Genomic DNA, 22,061 nt, shown 5'->3' with positions numbered 1-22,061 from the left:
TATGAGTCAAATATTTAATATTAAATATGAATATCTATTTAGGAAAATGCACCATGTGAATACAGTATAATGGTTACGTAGATATAACATTTTGACAGATGGCCCTTCTACAAGATGGTTAAAACCCCCAAATACATTTGCAAGTAATCAAATCCAGAACAAACAAACAAAAAAATAAACTGTTAAACAATAAGCCTGGGGCTTATGGAGCCCCTGAAGGCCTAGGGCCTCAGGGTAGGTTGCCCACATTTCCCGGTAATCCAGCTAAAATGATAATTTAAGGCCTTTATTAGGCTATTTCAGTATATCATGTCCTAGCAGGTGCATTTCACAAAATAAAAAGATCTTTAATCACACTACTACTAGTCACTAATTTCAAACTTATACAAAGGGGCCCATTACTAATTTTGGCCTTCTTGAGTTGAAGGATTTAAAAAAAAAAAAATGCAATGTAATTATTAATAGCTATAGCAAATGGAAGATGTGATTGTAAATGTAAATGACAATTAATGTTTGTTTGTTCAATTAATTGAGTAGATTTTGAATGTTAATTACAGAAACAGCAGATATATACAATAATCAGATACAATTAATTCTGTGAAGTGAAATGTAATTACTAACAATTTTATTTTACCATGGTCATGATGTAATAGAATCATGCAGTCATGCTCTTTGCTACCGAATATCCTACAAAAAAAATTAACGTTCTCAAGTGACTGAGGCTTTTATGCTGGAAAGCACAGCCGGAAGTGCTTTTCTCTCTTTGAGTTTTGCTTGACAGTGGTCCACCGCACCCACTGGAAGCTGGAGGCTGCCTGGGAAGCTGGAGCATCCCTGTTTTGCTACCCACCGACCCCAGCACCAGTGAACAAAAAGAAGAAAGCCCGAGCCTTATGTTGACTATCTGAGCAGACATGGGATGCAGGTGGGGAGGGATTGGTCATCCATCGCTGAGTTAGCTGACCGGGGCTTTTTTAATTCAACACTAAATCCAACACTATGGCTAAACAGTACGATGTTCTCTTCCGACTCCTGCTTCTCGGAGATTCTGGGGTTGGGAAAACATGTTTGTTGTGCAGATTCACGGACAACGAATTTCACCCGTCTCACATCTCCACCATCGGTAAGACTCCGCACCGCCAGCACGAGTTATTTCTTCAATTTTATTCTGCACTTGTATTCGTTAGCTCTCCCATTGCTTTACACTGGTCTTTCAGCCTTTTCTATTGATGCCATATGCGCAGCACTCTCTCTTTGTGCCCACTGGATTTTCAATCTACATTCCATGAATTACATTTGGTCAGTTTAAAGTTTGAAGAGGCTATGGCTCAATTTCAGTAGAGGAGTGAATTCGCGTGGAATGAAGAGTGTGTTAATTATCAAATCAACGTGATTGCATTGGTCGAGGACGCCCTGGGGCGAAAGATGAAACACAACATCATGCAGATGAGTTTATTAACTATCAGCACTTGGCACTGACTTTGGCATAAGGTAATGGGCTTTGTTTTGCATCAGGCTCCCATGTTACCTGCCAAACTGGAGGTTTGGGGGGTCCCCAGGTGTCCCTTTGTGGGCTCTGAGGGGTTCCTACTCAAAGAGATGAATGGTTTTATTTATTCATTGTTTCATTTATCTTTAGATAGTTTACTGTATCATCCCTATAATGAGCCAAGGACTTTCATATGAAATTTCATCCCAACACAAAACAAGAAATAATAATGTCAGTTTCGGAAACATCTGCCTAAACCTCAGTCAACAAAATGAGGTTTATGGATAATCATTATCACCACAAATGTGATGTTCTGTTCTTGTGTGACAAGGCTGATTTTGACATATTCAACTCCGTCTTTATCTGTAGAACCAACTAAAAGTATCACGAGTTTCTACACTTTGTCACGGATTTGCCACATCCCTGGAAATGCTATCGGCTCAGCAGAGCTAAGCCAGCCTCTTTGCTCATAGTTAAGGGCTGTGCAGTATATCTATCTGCATAGTTTGGATTCAGAGTGTGGAGCATGACAGGCACATTACCATGCTTCACTTTGAGGTTAGGGAAATAAGGATGTACAGTTAGCCATGTTTTTTTGTTTTTTTCTCCACATGCTGTGGTGGAGTCTCTTATCTCCTCCTCCGTGGCACCTGGGCTGCCTCTCCCAAGTGCGTGTAAGCACTTTTTATTTCTTTTCTTTTTTTATTAAAGTTAGCATCTACTTTCTGACACTGTTTGCTGTAATTGTCCATAATTCGGAGAAGACGAAATACAGAAATCCCTGTGGCTTGAGGGTGAAGTAAAAGTCAGGAAGTGTGTTTTCTCTGGTTGTGATGGATGACTGACATTTCATTGAAAAGACAGAGAATATGTTTTCCCAATGAGTCATGAAACTGGTGGTCAGGGTATGATCTGCAGACAGACAGACACAGAGAATACAATTGGACCATTAATTATTCAACGTAACATTATTTATTAACATTATTTTTCGACCTTTACCTGGAAGCTTTAGTAGTACAATCAAAGCCTTTATGATTCGTGAGTGCTCAGTGGAAGCCGGTAGAAAATCCAGTTTTTCACTCTTCTGCTCATTACAAGAGCCTCATCACACTGAATCTTAAATGCTTTTGTTGTTCCACCTGCTCCAGCCAGTTGTGATATACGCTCACATGCTTACACAGACTGCAGTATGCTATTTTAAGTCGTGCACCTATAGCGCTCTACAGGAAACTTCCACCCTGTAGAGTCATGCTCATGTTGTACATTGTAAGCCTTTCTGATTCCTCTTAGAAGAAACGTTCAGCCTGCACATGCATATCTCTTGAGTCCGAGCAGTCCAGATATTCATGCAGGACTGAATAGTTGTGGGCAGCAGACTGTGTCAATAGGCCACGCTGGGAGGTGTTTCATGGGCCTGTGATAATTCAAACCTCTCAGACTAAACAAGAATACAAAATTCAGAGAGAGAGAGAGAGAGAGATATCAAGAGTGACCACCATCAGTGCTCTCCTGTGGTGGATCAATAAATAATTTCCCAACCTTCACGGTGACAGAAGGATATAAATTCTCTCTCGTGCCCCCCTGATGGGCAGCTCCATTATTCACCAGTTCCTGTTACAGTCCACTCATCCACTTTTTGCTCTTAATTATCTCAAAACCTGCTGGGACCTCTCTCTCACACACAGAGAGTTGTATTCAATAAAGCCACGTGGACACCCAAACATTACTTGATTAAAGTATCATCAATGCCGCTGTAACAACCTCCGCCCTTCTTGGAAAACTTTCCGTTAGATTTTAGATGCTGGCTGCAGGGATTTTCTCCCATTCTGTCACAGGAACTTTAGTGAGATCGGGCACTGAAGTTTTGGTGATGAGGTCTGGATCGTAGTCTGTGTTTTGATTCATCCTAGAGGCGCTGGACCAAACTCAGAAAACCATTTCTTTCAATGTGCGCACGACAGTATTGTCATGCTGAAATTGGACCCTCCCCAAACTGATGCACTCTATTGTGCAAAATTTCATTGTATGGCGGTTGAAGCCATGACAAACAGCCCCAGACAAAGGTGGATGGACAGGAGTGACCACTGTTGTTCAACACAGTATTCTTTGGTCAAAGAGAAAACTTTACAGTGATACAGTCAATGATCTTTAGAGGCTGCATGAAATACAGCAGATATACCATATATTTTTACTGTCTTGTGGTCTTTTAAATTATTTCTGTAATCTTCGAACCGGCAAAGCATTTGTGCACAGAACAAAGAGAGTTGAAACTACAGAGCGAGAGCTGCATTCAAACTCAAGCCAAGATTTTTGTCTTTGCTTTGATCCACAAAGGTTTTTCTTCTTTCTTTTTTTTTAGAGATACTCAGAAATAGGATAACAATCAATAGAAAATCTGGAAATAGGATCCACAAAGGATATGGCTTCATTCCCTAGTTACAGCTCACTATAAAATAATAATCAGGAATCAGGAATTCTGATCTCACCTGAACGATCGACATACCCTTCCTCAGCCAGGTATCCTCTTTTATTTCAACAGGTCACTCTATTCCTCCTAACATTTTCAGCGGGGCCCTGAAGTGCACATTTCACTGGCAGAGAGCAGCTGTATAGAGATGATTTAGTAATGGTATTCAGTCACACTGCAGAGTTTAATCTTCGTCGCTGTTACCTCGGCAGTCTTGTCACCGGACTCCTCAGAGCTACCGGCTGTCAAAATACCTATGAAGTACGAGCGCGGCCCTACTCTATATCATAGCTCAATAAGCAGCTGTCCTTGCGGTGGTGATCCCAGTGGTGTTGTGGTCAGGGCCTGGTCATGCACTCAGCCCACTGCTGTTTGATGAGTTCATTAGTCTAAAGGGCCTGGCATGGATCACAGATGCCACAGATGGCCGTCCTGCTGTAAACAGGTTATCAAGGAAATGAATGCTGTTGGCTTTCTAGGAACTGTAAGGTGTGAGCTTACATCTATATGTAGTTGGGATCCTGTTTGTTTGTTAGCATGTTTGTTACAGCAGCAGTCTATGTCAGAAACTTGATAGGGGTGCTCTGGTGGCCCAGAGGTTAAAGTGCACTCCATGTGCTGTGGCGTCTCTGGTTTGCATCTGGCTGGGGACTTTAGTTGCACGTCTCTCATCTCTCCACTGTGTCTTTTGATGAGGCATAAAAATGGCCCCCAAAAAATACAGATTTCAGTTAAATTTGGTGAAAATTTAGGCTATGAACCAAGGAACAAGTTCATTTTTGGCACTTAAAGTTTTTCCATTTTCCTTTAAATCAAAAGGTGCAGGATATAACCTGAGCAAATCTGTACATTTTAGGTCAATACCAATAAATCTGATAATTATATATTGCCCAGAATTCATTTCTAACATAGCACTTAAAAGATTAGTCCACCAACTCCGATGCAGTAACAGTCGGACTCATGGTCGGCAGTCAAAAAAAAAATCAATACAGCAGGACCAGATTTATCATCTTCTGTATTCTCCACACAGTCTTCTTCGTCAAAACCTGCCTTCCACATTACCCACAATGCAACTCAACTGTGAGCAGTTTGGTTGGAGATTCAGGTGTGTTCTGCTAGTAGCAGCTCAGATCCAACCAACACTGATCACCAGGTGACATCACTTATGTGCGTAGACATATATGATGTTTGGCATTTCTCTAGTGTAATTTCCTGTCACTTATTGGCCCTAATATATGTAAATACCAATGTATCTGTGCTAAACTCATATTAGCTGATGTATCAGTTTGGCAGATTTATCAGTCAGGCTGAAGTATAGAATCAAAATTATATTCATTTCATGGATAGCTAAAAGATTTTTTTTAATTTTTTGCTAAACTGTTTTTCTCCTCTCAGCGTTCATTCAGTCTTCTCCCTTTGGAAGGGATTTAAATTCAGTCATGGGTTTGACCAAAATCCTGATCTAAAAAGAAATGCTGTGTAACACTGGTCTGGTATGAAATCATCATTTCATTTCAATATTAGAAAGTTTAACTGCACAGAATGATGACAAGTTTATAACTGATAAAAATGTCTGTCCTTGATCCTGCTGTGGCCTAAAGACAACAGCTGTTAACAGTTGTTGGCTGTCCTCAGCCGGTAATGATAGTCATGGATGACAGACCCATTCTCCAGTGAATTTGTGTCAGTGCCAAAGCGTCCATCCGTCCATCCATTAGTGAGTCTGTCACCATTACCTACAGCACACTGACACATGTCCTAATCCGTCTTGCATAGTCGAACACAGTCATCCTGGTAATTAGTCAAGTCAGTTATGGGTGTGTACCCATTACGTTTTACATGGCTTTCACACTGCTGATTGTGAAATGCTGCCATGTTAAATTAACTGCTGTCTCTCATATTGTGCACATCGTGGTTGTCCCCATTGTCACAGTTTCCCTCCGAAGGGAAGAGGGGAAGCTGTAGAATGGCTTTTTTTTTTCAAGCTGTTCTTCGTGACTTAGGATTTAACAGTTTTTTAACAGCTGAATGTTTCTCAAAACTTGGCAAAATAAAGGTGTGAAGTGTTTGCTATGCAGAAAAAGTACTGTTAAGTCAAATACGTAGAAGTCACAGACACAGTTCAACTCAATACAGTGCACTTATTTCCCGATAATATAAACCAAACAATAACATACTGAAGGCCGCTCTTGGATGCAACATGTTTGGCTGCAGAACACACGAATTCACTGAATATCAAACCTCTAACATAGAGAGACATTCTGTGTACCTTCACACCAGCCTCAGCCCATTGTGTCTAAGGTCAGTCATTGTTTGCACTGTGGTTTGCACCTTGTTCTCATTCTGCTCGGCTGTTGTAAAACAATACAAAGCAATCAGATGGTTACCCGTAGAGAATTGATTTGTTCAACAGCTGGAAGCAGACACTGTGGGCTGAAGTTTCCCAAATATAACTGTTTAATCGACTTGCTGATGATTTCCATTTATTTCTATTATAGCTTACCCATGTAGTCATCTTGATTCATTTTCTTTTTTTCAATCTACATGTGCGCACTGCCATTCACACACACGGGTTCCATTGAATCAATCACTACCACTCATAGAAATAATAAGTGGTTTTAAACATGGAGGGAAGTTTGTGTCAAATTTGTGAGAACAAAAAACCTGATAATAACTGAGTTGCTCATTGGGCGCTGTGACTGTATGGAACATAGAACAGAAAAGAGATTGGATGATAGTTTTGAATAATTATACGCATCAGTTGCTAAATGATAAAGTTATTCATAGGTTTTATTTATCTCCAAGAAAAAGTTGCCAGCATAAATTGACTCAGAGCCCTGTATGTTTCACAAAATGAAACCAGAACATTCATACACATGTCCAGAGAGTTCACACCTTCTGGATACAAGTAACAAGAGCTTTATCATATATAATGGATGTAATTCTACCCTGCATCCTAAACATTATTTTATTGAAACTATTCAAATTGAACAAAAAAACCCAAAACAAAACATTGGTCTGTGGAATCACAGTATCAAAAGCAATGATAGTAATAAGATAGAAATATCCAAGTGATCTATATACAAACCTCTGGCTTTCATTTCATTTGGTTCTAAAGGTTCTTTCTTTGGGATTATGAATAGGAAGAATACAGGGCATGAAGGCTGAGGCAGCAGGAGCTCTTGCTTTAGCAATGGAAATAAGTGAAATCACAACTATAGCCACACTGCAGGTGATATAGCAACACTGTGTGGGGATTATGGATGTATAGGTACAAGTTTGTATATAGTGTAGTGTGTGTATATATAAAGGCATATATATATATATATATATATATATACTGTATATACCTGTGTTGTATTTATTCATTATTCGTTTTCTGGATTTCAATGAAACTCCATGAATGCTGCACGTGACACAAGCCATGCCATGGTTCTGTTCTTACAGTCACACTGTATAGGCTAGTATGAAGTTTGATTTAATGTATTACTCTGCATGTGACCCACCGATTCAGCCTGTAGTAGCTCACTTATCCATATAGGTAACTGGGGTACATAGCAACCCACAATATGTTCATTTCTGTATCTTCTCGCATTGATATATAAGTAGGGGAAACTAATTCAAAAACATTCCTTCATTTATTCATTAGCCATACTGCTTATCCTACAAAAACAGAGGGGAAATAATAAATATATAAGAGTAATTTATGATTTTATAGATTATAAGAACAACACAATATTTCAGTTACTTCATTTTTGTATGTAATGTCTCCTCCGTGATGAATGGAAATAATGAAAAAGGTAAACCATTAAAAAATTTTCAGATTTCATCCATCTGCTTCCTTTAGACACCCACTGTAGAGCTGGAGAATCCATTAGTCTGTATCTGCATTTCACATATAAACCATTGTTGTTTGCATAGATGAATGGAGCTTAATACAGTTGGACAATGACAGTGGAAGACAGCCTCTTTTTCATTACTCTCCTCTTTCTCTTCAAGCCTCAGGCAAGGCAAGCCACTGATTGTTATGCTGACCTTTCACTAAGTCTTGGTCTGAATGCTCTCTAGTCAAAGAGAAAGTCCTCCCGACTTAAATGAGGCCTCACGCTGTCGAGTCAGTGAGCACAAGACTCACTGAGTCAAGCGAAGACTGTGGGGTCTTCGCTTGACTGCAGCTTGTTCTTAACAAATACGTACAATCTCAAAATCAGCCAGGGCCAGCTATTGTACACCTGTCAGCTGTTTCACTTGGAATACAAACCTTGCAGTGGTTTTTAAATGCAGCTATAAAAACCACAAACAGCAGTTATATGTGATTCGATCGGACTCTGTAGCTCTTTCTCTGAGCGTGATGCCAGCTGTGACACATGAGCGCTGAGTGCCAGGTTAACTGGAATGAACTGTTAATTGATTTCTCAGGGATTAGTGTGCTCTATAGAAACTTGTGGGCTTGTTTTTTTATTGACTTGAATGCATAAGTGTGAGGAGACAATCATAGAGAAAAGAGATGAGAAAAAAGATGCTCTATTTATGCATTTGGATTAAATCCCATCAAGACAGATATTCATGGTCCTCTGTATTATTTCACAGGATTTTGGAGTTGATTAATGACATAAAAAGGAATTTACATTCCACTATTGGATAGGCTTTGAACATGCAGGCCTGATTCTGATATTCTTTAGAGTAGAAATCTTGAAATTGGATTGTAGGACTGAATGAATAAGAGATGTGTGAAGTGAAACATTTCTAAGGGAGGTGGAGTTGTGCTGCATGGGAGAATCTTGAATAGTACTGGTGGCACTATTCTGGATAGAGACTCAATCTGTCCTGTAAGCTTTTGCTTTTCTGTGAACTCTGACAAAGTGTATTTCTAGTGAAGTAATCATGGATTTAGTTTTTGTTATATATATATAGTCTTTATAGAAATCAAAGATTGGCTTCTTTTTTCTCTCATCTGTTCCTCTGTGGTGTTATGCAGCGCTCAGCTGTAGCGCTTTGCCCTTCTCCCTCATACTTCAGCTCCGATGTGATCGATGTCGAGACCTGAACGAGGACCGCGCTCACCCGATCATTAGCCCCGTCTCCTAACAGGCTGAATATACAGGGATGATGATGGGGCTCTCATCGTATTAACGCCCTCTATGATGTTACAAAGCCACAGCAGACACTCATGAACCTTTGTCTGTTAAAGACATGCCGGGTTAATTGATTTCAGTCACTTATTGGCCGGAGAGCACTCACCTCTCTGAGAACATTCAGAGGATTTTAGCCTGAGCACAAACGCTCACACGTCTGGAGGAATATCAAACATATCCAGAGCTCCTCCGTGGATGAAGTATTGTATTTCCTAACCATATCCTCTCTCTCTTACAGGAGTCGACTTCAAAATGAAGACACTAGTAATAGATGGTATCAAAGTACGGACACAGATATGGTAGGATATTGGACTGAAACACAATGTGGAATGGCCTTGTGCATGAGATGAACAAAATGTTATTAGATATTACCCGACGGTAGTTCTGACAGAGGGAATATTATTTATTTGCAAATGTGCTACAACTATCATAACTTACAGTTGTCTGATGTTATGTTCAGGGCTGTAGCATCTACTGAAAACACTGAGGTCACGACCTTTGTATTTGTCATGAGAAATTTGGGGTTTTAGTAACCTGGAGGAATTTCAAGGTCTACAATGAGAACCTTGCGCATTGCAAAGCATTTTATAAACCAATTCCAGCAGTTTTCATCTCACTATGTTTACATTTGACTCTGTCCTGTCATAGACTTGCAATTAAAGTTGGCTTTTATAAACTGGAGCCTGAACTTACTACAGCTGCTGATATGTAGCGAAAAAATGAGCCTGGAAGTCACATTTTTAAAAACATTTGTCCTGCATTATCAGCTTTCAGTCTGGCAGTAACATTGGACTGACAAGAGTCTACAGCAGCATATATAGGCACAAAGGCGCTCTGAGCTGTATGCTAACATCAGCATGAAATTTGAATTTTAGGTCTAAAATCTTCTGTGGGATGTCGACTCATGACCTCAGTATTTCTAAAACCCTGCTTACTGCCCCTTATGTTGTCATATTAAAGCCTCACAAGTGTTGTGTGTGCATACTCATATATGTTTGTTGTCTGCACAGGGACACTGCGGGCCAGGAAAGGTACCAGACCATAACTAAGCAGTACTACAGACGAGCACAGGTAGGTGGCCTTAAGTCTCCTCCATTTACTCTGTCGCTGCAAGTGATTTGCCACACAGTCATGCAATATTATTCCAACGAAGTAGCATTACAAATTTAAATCTAATTTATTTCTGAAATTAAATTTGTCACAGCTACAGGAATAAGTCATGCCAAAAGCTTGGCACTACTTCAGGTACTCAGATGAACCATTTGGGTGCTTTTAAAAGGGGCTGAGGTTGCTAGAGCTAGAAACTTCAAATCATCAATATTATAAAAGGGTTTGGTCTTACACCAGAGGCATTGTTAGCGCAGTGTTTCTCCTAATTAAAGAGAGCACGCCCCTTTACCCCCCGATAGGTTATAGTGACTAACTCTCCATGGCCACACGCAACCATTGCCACACTGGCATAATTTTATATGAATTTTGCTTTGGGCTTCTAACGAGGTTAAAGAGGGTGGAATTGAATTGTCCATTTACCAGGAACTGGCAATGGAAATGGAAGAAAACTATCCTGTTCCTGTTTCGTGCTATGAAACAAATCAGCAGATTTCTTACCCAGCCGGTCACTTACAATGTAAAATGCAGTGTAGACGCTGCCAATTTTCCAATTGGTGGTCTGGTTTGTTTACAGTAATCATATCAATGTCACCGGTTTTAAAATACTGCTTTTAAGGCTCAAGAAATTGAGAACACGACTCTCTAAAGTGCTTTAAAATACACTGGTTCTCACCTGTTTTTTAAATCTTTGACAATCTCTGTTCAGGGAATCTTCCTGGTGTATGATATCACGAGTGAGCGATCTTTCCAACACATCATGAAGTGGGCCAGTGATGTGGACGAGGTGAGTCATGGAGATCTGGGGATTTAAGAATTGGATAAATCAAGCGCAGTGGAAAATCAACAAGCATTTTTTTCCTGTATTGCAGAAAGGGCAAAACTGACAAAACTACTTACTGTGCAGAGGCTCCAAGTTGACAAAGAACACATGTCTGACATGGTGTGATAAAAACCAAATGCTTTGACCTGACAGCTGTGCTGTGTTTATTATGTTCCATCTTCAATTTCAAATACCTGTCATCGTATTTTTTAAATGTGTAGTCATAAATTTTGGAAGGAGAAAATTTTCCTCTTGCAGTCGTTTTTTTCTATTGGCTTTGAGTCTCCAAGCAGTCTCATCTGCCCTGCTTCCCCTGCCATTTCCCATTTTATTCTATAAATTTAGTCATTATGGACCTAATTTCCTCTGTGGGCTTATCCGAATATATACACTATTGATCTTGGCACGCTTCCTACATATTTTTAATCTAGGAGTCATTTCCTGAGCGCTGTCGTTCTTGTGTTTTCTTCCTTCTCTGTTCTCTTGACATTTGAAATCTGTCTCTCTCTTCCTATCTCTTTAATTTAGTTTTTCATTCCTCTTGCTTATCTGTAAATATCCCTTCCTATTCACATGACAAACCCATGCAGTATGCTCCAGACAAGGTCCAGAAGATCCTCGTAGGGAACAAGTCAGATGACGTGGACAAAAGGCAGGTAGCCACAGAGCAAGGTATCAAGGTGGGTCAATCACTGGTTATTTGTTAAACTATTTCTCCGAAAGATTTTTAGACTCAAGACCTGAGGCCAGTGACGATATGAATATTTACCTGTTCTAGACTGGTTGAGATGGCATAGTTTCCAAAGATACCAAATATGTCAGGCTGGATTTTGGAAAATGTTTATAAAATGGTGCATTTTTGGAACATAACATAAAAGATTAAATAAGGACTTATGCAGTACGTGTACAAACAGAAATTGGGAGGCTATGAGTTGGACTGAAAACTTTGCACAAAAAACCTTTAATCTTTGGTTCAGTTTGTATTCTGCGACAGAACTGGGCCTGAGTTTACTAAAAGCTCATACTAATCATATTTAAAATTTTAGGGGTAGGCATGGGTGTCTAGTTCGTAAACAAGCTCTAAGAGCCCTGATGCAACGGTTTGACCTCAAAGAACAAGTGCAGACAAGTAGTGATTCAGTAGTGTTGCCTCACATTTTTCATTAAAAGCTGCACTTGAACACACCACTTCATCGGGCCGCAGCAGACAGTAACAAATCTGTGTAAAAGGGGGAAAAGAAACAGTTGTCTGTGCTGCTAAATCAAAAGGATCAGGAAAATAAAATGTGTCATTGTTATCTGTCTTGCAGTTGGCTAAGGCGTACGGAATGGACTTCTTTGAGACAAGTGCCTTCACCAACCATAACATAACAGAGGTGAGGTGACCTGGAGAGTCAGTTAAAAGGAATTAGACTAGATGACAGACCCATAATAAGATCAGAGCAATGCATGCGGTCATTATTGTATAATGGCAGGAAATGACTTGATAAATGCAGCTTATCTCTCGTCTTGCTTTTATCCCGTGGCAAGACTTTCACACGATTGGCTGAACAGGTGCTGGCGGCCAATAAAAAGGACTTGGATCTTCTCCGGATGTCCGTTAATGACGAGCTTAATCTTTCTGCTCTGGAGGAAGAGGAGGGACTCGGTGACAGCGCGGCGGACGACCAACCCAAAGGCTGCTGGTGTTAAAGAGATAGCATACATTTTTGTTGAATATATGTCATCACCACACACTTTGCACACTTGGAAAAATATGTGTCTCCTTTTGTATTAGGCCTATATACAGACACACGCATAGCTACAATTTTGAAACCAGCTACACCACTCCCCTCCCCCCCGGTTCACGGAGCAATGCCAAAAAATGAGCCATTAGAGAGCAGCTCCACGGGCAAAGGTGGAAACATTTTGCCATGAAGTGCAACGTTTGTGGTGAATTAACTAACCGAAGGTCACAATGTCAAAGTTCCCCTCAGTGGGACAGAATGTTCTTTATCTAAAGCAGTTCCTGCTCAGTTCAGTGTGTCTTTGATGTAACCAAATGCAGTTCCTGTCCACTACGAATTCAGCAATTGACATGCAGTTGAAAAGACTAGATACAAAACCTCAAAACTTCCAGAAGAGTTGGAAAAGAAGAATTTATCATCTTTTCTTTACAGAGTTTGTACAGCAGTCCGGATGCAAAGGATAGGGAATGACTTTGAACTCTTCACAGCTGACTTGAAAATTTTGAATTTTCTTATATGCCTTGCACATCAACAATATGACTGATTACTCTTGTCCTCCACCTCTTTAGTATTTTCCTTTATGTGAGCATCAACACTCATGCAGCCCTAGCCTTTTTACCTTTGAATGCATTAGATATAGTGTAAGAAATCACCACAAGAGGGCGCTATATGCATTGCAGAAACGGCTCACACACACTGGAGAGTTGTTCAGTATTAAGCTATACTCACATCCTCTTTCTTCTTTCCTTAGCTGTCTGATTTTGGTTGTAGTTCGACTGGCAATGACTCTTTTAAATGAAAGGATCCTTGATATATGCAGCCATGTCATTATTTTGCTTTATAATTTCCATGCAAATGTTGTCTACACAGGAAGTTTGCAGCTTGTAATATCTTTGCATTAAGTGGTCACATGTACCTGACTAAGGCATCGAGAGGGAAGGAAACATTGCAAGCAGAATTGGTCCATTTCCCTGTAGCAAAACTAAGATATTTTTTATTTTATAGTTTGTTAATAGCAGAAAATATCCTATAGTTGGATGGTTTGATAACTGCCCATCACTGCATTGTACATACCAGGTTTTTCACAGCATTGTAGACTGATAAAATCTTGATGGGAACATGATTAATTTAACGTATTACCATTAGAGGGCTGTATAAAAAAAAAAGTCCGCAGTGATAATTTAGATGGTCTGAAATATTCCCTCCGTGAATATAATAATGTCTTTGGTCATTCTGTCCTCACTGTTTTGTACAGAGTCCAGTGGAGATGCCATTTCTCCGTTCCCCTCAGATTTCACAAGGGACAAGCGAGAGTTTTGCATGCGATTCACTCTTCTTTCCTTTCTTTTATTGCAACTTCAATGAAGTTAATAATCAGCTGATCGTAATACAAGTATAGCATTTGACCAGAGTTGCCTGTTGGAGACTTACTCAGAATGACCATCATAGGACAAACTTTGGCTTTTTTTTTTGCAACTTAGTATTACTAAATGCTACTCAAAACAACTGTTTATGTGTGCACTGTGTGAAATGGCAGTGTGTTGTACTGAATGATGTTCTGGATACACAATGTATCTGTGTTGTTTGCAAGAACTTTTCTTTTTTCTTTTAGACTAATTGTATTTGTGGAAATATATTACATGCAACATGTAACATTCAACATGTTATTCCTGGAGAAAAGATGTCAGATGTTTATGAGTAAATACTTGCAGATATATGACTCAGTGTCAGGGTGTCTTCTTGGTTAAGCTGTGACCCAGGAATCCAACATAAGACAGAAAAAGAACAGACAAGAGCTCAATCATATTTGCCCTGCATCGGCCAAATTTTGCATTTATCCTCTAAAATTGAAAACAGACAATAATGTATGGTATATTAGATTTTTTTCAGTGTAATAAATAATTAGATGTAAAGGTAGCAAAGAAAATAATGGAAAGACACATCAAATTAGGGATGGGTCATTTGTGTTAAATATTAATAAGAATATTTTTGCAATACCGATGTACAGGGACAGGTGTGGGCAATAATATTGGAAATCTTACCTCCCAGAATCAATATACATTGTGACATTGTACATTTTCTGGAACTTCAACTGAGAGAAATCTTTTATAGGTAAAATAACCAGATTGAAGATTTTGTCAGATTAAGTGCAACTGTGTAACAATACAATGATACAGGATAATGATACATTGTAGAAAGGAGTGTTACAGTGGCACAAGTAGAGAAGAGTCATAAAGGCAGTGAGCTGACTCAAGATAACATCCTATACACTGCAATATCTAAAGTTAGCTAACATTAACCAACATAAGCTTGAGTGTACTGAATTGAGCTTCAAAATCAGGTATTCCATCACATTCATTCAAAGAAATCCTGTAAATGCAATATTTCTCTAAATTAGTCTTTCTCACTGATTTGTAACTAGCGAGTATCTACTCATTAGCTTTACTCAGAGCTTTCAACCTCATCTCACTCATACCTGACAACAGAGCAAATTCCACCTAGGAAGACTGTGAAATACGGTTGAAATCCCTCCAAAAGAACTGGTAAGTTGACCGTTAGTTAATTTTTTTTTTTTTTTTAATTTTATGTTAAATCACATAATATGCAATCAAATTGATGTTCTATGCACTTAACTGTCCGCAAACTTCATTCCACTTGCCAAAAAACAACATTTTTGAGTCACTTCTTAACTTGACCACTAGGTGACAGGTTCACCACATTGTCTGATTCTTCTCCTCAGAGTCTTCTTTTACTATAGAGTGTAAAGCACTTATGTGTCATAGTGAGAAGCCTATTAGTAATTTATAGTGTTACATATGCAATATTTACAACAGTAAATAAACCAAACCATCAGTTACAACATATAAATGTAATTGCCCTCTGGGGGTCACTTTAATCAAACATAAGCTGAATACTTTGAATAGCTGAATGCCCACATAATTCCTCAACCCATTTAAGTCTGATGGTTTTAGAACAGTACAATGCCCCACAATTTAATTTAGTGTACACAAAAAAAAAAATAGAGTAGCCTAATATAAATTTGTCATTAGCAGTCAGTGATGGGGTTTTCTCAGTAAGAATTACGGGAGGAAAAAAAACTGCAAAGCTTTTGTTTATCACCTCATCTGAGTTGTTAATGTTGTGAACTCATTAAAGCTCTTTGGGTGAAATTAGCATAATGATGAATATGCATGTGGAACTGTTGTCTAGTTGACAGATATGACAGCTCAGTATCTGTCACAAGGCTGAGTGACACACGGACACACGTACAGAATAACAATTCAGCTTGCACGCTGACACATAGCACCCACACACACACACACACATATATATATATATATATATATATGTGTGTGTGTGTGTGTGTGTGTGTGTGTGTGCGCGCAAGGAGAGAATTCAATGTTGCTGTAGTGAGAGGAGGCCAACATCATCACAATCATCTTTTTCTGCAACACAATCCCCTACCACATTACTCCAGGTCTTGCAGCTGTCTGACATTCAGCCATATGGTGTGGGTGTGTGTGTGTGTGTGTGTGTGTGTGTGTGTGTGTGGGTGTATGTGAGTGAATGTTTGGGAGTCGGGGTGATATAACTCTCTGTGCGTGGGAATGTGGGAAGAAAAGAGAAAGACGGAGAAGCTCTCCGATGAGGACAGGTACAGAATACAGTGAGCAGAGTTCATTTATGTTCAGATAAGAGGATGGAGCTGAACTCCCCAGACCTTTACACCATACAGGCTGTGATTTGTTCAATTCTGTCAACATGGAGGGCCACGGGTTACCCGGCAACGCCTAGACAAGATAATTAGAGATACCTGTAGAAAGGCTCTTTTAATGTGAATATAAATCCATTTTGATAACATAGCCTCGGGTGTCAGGCTGACATTGTGGGCTGGCTCTGCAAGACTAATGATGATTGTTTTTTTTAAGTGCATTTACATGATGTAAGCAATAACTGTTAATGCCTGCATGTTACTAACTGTGTGGGCTATCTCTGTTCTACAAGCTTCTGTAACAAAGTTAAACAAGGTTTAATTTGTTAGCGTACAAAAACTACACATCCCATGAATTCACACTGGAATAGTAGCAAAATTCATTGTTGTAACTGGATGCGAGACTCCTATGAAAAAAAAAGAAAAAAGAAAAAGAAATGATGACAGGAGTAGTTCAGCAGCCTGCAATTCCTGTCCTTCACCTCAAAGGTGCTGAGGCTGTAAATAACAAAGATAATATAGAATAAATTACAAGTTAATTGGGATAATTCTGGTGCTGTCAACGTGTTTTTCACAATATAAAGGAATTAAAAAGAGCTAAAAATGAGGGCTAAGATATCACTCCAGGTAGGGACAGATTGTGATACCAACTATTTAGACACACTGTGGAGCTGGTATTAGAGGAGTGATAGCCTATAATCAATAGAGTGTGGGAGACTGGTTGTCTTTCTAAGGAGTGAAAACATGCTGTAATGATATCGATTTTAAAACCTGGAAGCAGCCAAATGACCCTAGTTCTCATAGGCCCATTGCCCTGACCACAGTATTAAGTACAATAAAGGAATGGATGGTGAAAGACAGACTGGTACAGATGCTGAAAAAGGGGGTTACTTTGTGCCATATCAGAGTGGTTTTGGGAAGGGGCGCTCAGCAATGGTCTCAACTGGTCTCACTCTGCTCCTACAAGTTTTCAAACACTGACCTTGATGACCTAACAGCAGAAAGGTGGTGCCCAGCTCACTGACTGTACATGTTAATGCAAGGGTGTATGCAGAATTTTAGAAATATTGAGGTTCCAAAAACTGTGCTTGTTTGGGGGTTTTCGAGGGCATGCGCCCCAAAAAGGTATGAAGATTTAATTGGAAACAGAAAATCTGTAACATTAGCTGCTAAGTTTGGCTGTAAAACATCAAGTTTCCTAAAACATTTCTCTAACTTACGCTGTTACATTTGGCCTTGAAAAAAATCTAATGCCAAGGGAAAACAAAAAGGTGACAGTAACATTAGCTGTTTTCTGCATTAGCTGCTTCAATATTAATTTGAAATGAATGAAACAGTGACAGTTACGTTACCTTGCAGTAACGCCTACTAAGAAATTAAGGAGTATGGTAAAAAGAAAGACTGACAACATAATGATTGCAAGTGAATGCTAAATGATTAAATGTCAATAATGTATATGTAATCAATATTGATAAAAAAGAACCTTGACAGTTACTTTACCTGCCATCATTGCCTACTTAAAAGATAATAGTGCGGTTAATTATAAAAATGGCGAATGATTCTAAATGATTCTAAATTATTCTAAATGCGTGCTACATTGGCCATTAATTATAATATCTAGGTAAAACATAATATTTTCAATATCATGAGCTGCTAATGTTTCCCGCCACAAGTCAACTGTTTAATTAACATTAAACAAATTATAAACACAGCTGTTAATTTGGTGATTAACAATCTTAAACTGTTATATTTGGCCTACACAGATCTAATATGAAGGGGAAAATGAAAAAGTGACACAGGTTAAAGGTTAAAGTGACCACCACAACGCTCTCACCTGCACAGAACTATATAAATTTCAACTGGATTATGTGAACTGCAAATATTCTATTTCCGAACTTGGAGAAAAAAAGTAGTGGTGCATTGTTCCGGTGTGCTCCAGCTCCACTAGCACTACACCAAACAAATGAACCGCATCAAATTAATTCTATTCAGACTAATGCATAGAACATTTTGACACTACTACCTGTGAGGTGACATCTTCATGCTCAGGCCATCAGACGCCCTCACTACACCACACACCCACTCCTAATCGTGGAATACCGGTCCGGCAATTTTAATTAACAGCTGTAGCACCCTGCCAAGCCAGTCCCAGACGACTCCCTCCACTCTGCACTTCCTATAGCATCCTCACCATTGCCTTCATTCCAAATGGAGCTGTGGCTTTATGGTCACAGCGAGCCAGAAAAATCAGAGGAGAAAATAGACTCTAAATCACACATTTAAATGTAGCAGTGTAGGTGGAAGGTTTCTTATACAGCCAGATCTAACATTGAATCATTTTGTCCTCCATCTTCTCATGCCACCTGTGGTTGCACTGTGCTTTTTAAAGCTACCTGCGTTCTTGAGAACCACCTCCATCTATCGTCTTTAACAATATCTAAAAAACAACTTGAGTGGGAAGGGGTAGTCTGCTGCACAAACATCTTCCTCCAAAGAAAGAAAAAACAACAGCAACAGAGAAATCCCACCTGACTTTCTTATTGTCCTCCAAGCATAAGTGTAATTTCGCAGTTCATATTCAGTTTGCTGACTCAGTTCATAGAGAAAAGAGAGCTTAATTAAAAGATGATGAGGAATTTGAAATGAGAGGAGTGGATCCACAGTATAAATCATTTGGCTACCAATTCACAATTAAGTATGAACAATAAATGTTGCGCATGGTTGTATTTTTACAGTTTCACAAACACAGCAGGTTTTAGCAAAATGATCCTCAACTTTATTGTTTTGGTTGACACAACAAAAAAAAAATTTAAAAACAAAATATTTTATTTATGTCATTTAATTTATGTGCATTTATGTGTTTCTCTCCTCTACTCTGCTTTCTGTTTCACCAAGTGTGTCCAGGCCCCTCCCCACACAAACAGAGCAGAGTCATAGACTGCACGTATATGAAGATGCGGTTTTCAAGCTCAGAGTGGGCTGCTCCGCCGTCGCCATCATGGCAGTGCCTGACTCTGCCCTTAACTCCCGGCTTATCCAAAAATTAGCAAAGGGAAAGCATTGAAGCACTGAAGTTTTTGGCACTAACGTGTTGGCTTCATTTTTCAGCTTCGTTTAGGAAAGACAGGTTGACTACATGCCACATTAGCAATAAAAGCTAAAAACAAAGATGGACAGATGTTGACCCCAAAAATGTCTGAAAGTTGGGCCAAACTATCAGTGTTTTTTAAATGTCGTGACAGTGGTGAGGATGCTAGCATCTAGCAGGGAAGCTACTTAGTCAGAACATTAGCAGTTCTCCCACTGCTGCAACCACAAATACCAGCTGACAAAGTAATGCTAATGTTGCTTTGTATTTGCTGGTTGTGTAAGTAACTGATTGCTAAATGTTCAATACACCAATGTAATACAGTGATCACATGTCATTATTGAGTTCACAGCTTCTTTCCCCCTACTCCCAAAAAATCATTTAGTGTAGGTTTTTTAATGCTTAGAACAAATGGAAATGTAAACATCTACAACAACATTACAACTTTGCAATTTCTACCGCTGATGAAGGGATAATATCGTATGGTTCAAGGCTCCAGATCTGAGATTGTTTTTTAAAAGCGACTGGGTTTGCATGATTCAAGTGTGTATTTGTCAGCCAGGATAACTATTTTTAAACATTGCCAAAGAAGACACCGCGCTTGTCAGAAGCATGGTGAAATGTGTTTTTGTTGGTGAATCACTGCATCAGCAACTTGTCTCACAGATCAAGCTTTAATCCTGCCTTCTTCCTTTCAATCGCGTTAGAAACACAGGGCATGTGAGTGTTCTTGCATTTGAATGCAGTATGTATGGAGGGGATTTCTGTTTCGAAATTAATCACACTTCCTTTCTAGTTGTGCTATCATCACAGAAGTTGGAGCTGGGCCCATGAAAAGCAGGAGAGGGGGGTGAATATATACTGAATGCAGGCATGTGTATACACATATATACACAGACACACAAGAGATTGTTGGAGCTTCAGAGCATCCGAGTTGGATACCTTTTCCTTTCTAATATCTATTTTTTTCAACCTCAGCCCCCAAATCCTGTCAGAGCGTGTCCGTATCCTGGCCAACCACTGGCTTGCCTCTTCCCACGCCCCCCCCATATGAAGTTGGAAATCCAAAACACAACAACTGTAATGTCTCTTCAGGACAACCAGTGTTATTTCTGGTAAGGAAATGTTCAGTGTGTGTTTGTGTGCACGTGTGGCGGGGGCGGTTGGTGTGATTGAGAGGCGGTGGAGAGGGACGTGTGTGTGTGTGTATGTGTATATATAGATATGTATATTATATATATGGGTGTATGTATGTGGCCCTATGTGCATGCTTGAACGGGGTCCAACTCCAAGGGTGCTGTGATGTCATCCTCCCACCTCTCCACTGTGTTTTCACGCCAGCGTGAGTCACAGTGCTCCAGCTCTCTTCGTGGGGAAGTGTGTGTGTGCATACAGTGCCAAAAGGGAGGTATTTTGAACTTGAATTCTGTCTGTGCCTCTGCCTTTTCAAACACATCATGAAAGAGTTCTCTGTAAGTTCCTGTACTCTACAAAGGGATGCTGGGATTGCGAGGATCATAGCGCAGCATGGCTTTTGACAGGCAGCTCGGATGTTAATCCTCTGAGAAAGCACCTGCCTCATTACCCGATGCAGAGACTGAGGACAATATATATATATATACTATATATTCATCTCATGCAATGCATTTTCTTTAACGTATAATTCATATCTCAGATTTGTAATGGAGTTTGCATGGACCATGCACAATGATAACCAAAATCCCCATGGGACAGACATCTGGGTCTCTGTAGCGGAGGAATGACAGAACCTTTTCGCAACCTTATAGCTTTACGAAGTTGTTACATTTAGTGATCAAGAAAACAAATAATGAAATTGTTTTCTGTAGGCGTAGCAGATTTTTTCATCACCCACTGCCAGACTGGAAGTGAGGGGGAACCAGACAGAGGATAAAAGTAAAGAGAAGAAAGCCTGCTTCTCCATTTTGCTTTTATTTCAATGATTTATTCAATATAGATTCAATGTGTCTGGTATATGGTTGAAGCAACACCCTTAAAATATACACAAGGTAAATAATTGATGATTTACTCTTCCTCATTCTTGTCTTTGCTATGTTTGTTTCAGTGGCATTGAACTTGGTGGACAGGAATTTAAGGTGTGTTCAAATAAAGCTGATTGTATAGGGCTTGTGATGAAGTGGTTTATTTGTCTAGCTCAAACGGTTTTGAACCAAGTACGCCTGAGCCATGTGCCCCAGGCTACAGACTCCAACTCATGCATGAGTAAGACTTTAGCTCTTATGATAATACGCCACCTCCAAGCAGTCCTCCATCCTTTCCATAAAAGTGCATGTCTTGTTCAAGGTCATGGTATCATAATTGACATGATCAATTCTAATAAATTAGAGAAATTTCAATGACAATTAAAGAAAAATACGAATGATTGGTGATCCCCTGACTTTTCATCTAGTGCCTCCAGCTGGTTAAAGTTATCCTTCTCCTGTGAAATCTGACACAAAATTTCCTGCAGACATCCCTGGTGCCCAGTGGATGAA

General features: G+C 39.5%; 1 protein-coding gene across 1 annotated transcript; it reads left to right on the top strand.

Moving 5' to 3' along the window:
- Positions 1 to 794: 794 nt before the first annotated feature.
- Positions 795 to 14,468, top strand: rab15 (RAB15, member RAS oncogene family). The gene is made up of 7 exons (XM_056404524.1): positions 795 to 1,123; positions 9,330 to 9,390; positions 10,102 to 10,162; positions 10,908 to 10,985; positions 11,612 to 11,701; positions 12,332 to 12,397; positions 12,552 to 14,468. Exons 1-7 carry the CDS (start codon positions 1,000 to 1,002, stop codon positions 12,711 to 12,713), a joined length of 642 nt encoding a protein of 213 aa, XP_056260499.1. The 5' UTR covers positions 795 to 999; the 3' UTR covers positions 12,714 to 14,468.
- The last annotated feature ends 7,593 nt before the right edge of the window (positions 14,469 to 22,061 follow it).

The sequence above is a fragment of the Seriola aureovittata genome, chromosome 19 (genome assembly GCF_021018895.1).
Source record: "Seriola aureovittata isolate HTS-2021-v1 ecotype China chromosome 19, ASM2101889v1, whole genome shotgun sequence".
Lineage (NCBI taxonomy): Eukaryota > Metazoa > Chordata > Actinopteri > Carangiformes > Carangidae > Seriola > Seriola aureovittata.
The sequence above is the reverse complement of the archived record's forward strand: the minus strand, read 5'-3'. Positions and strand labels throughout refer to the sequence as shown.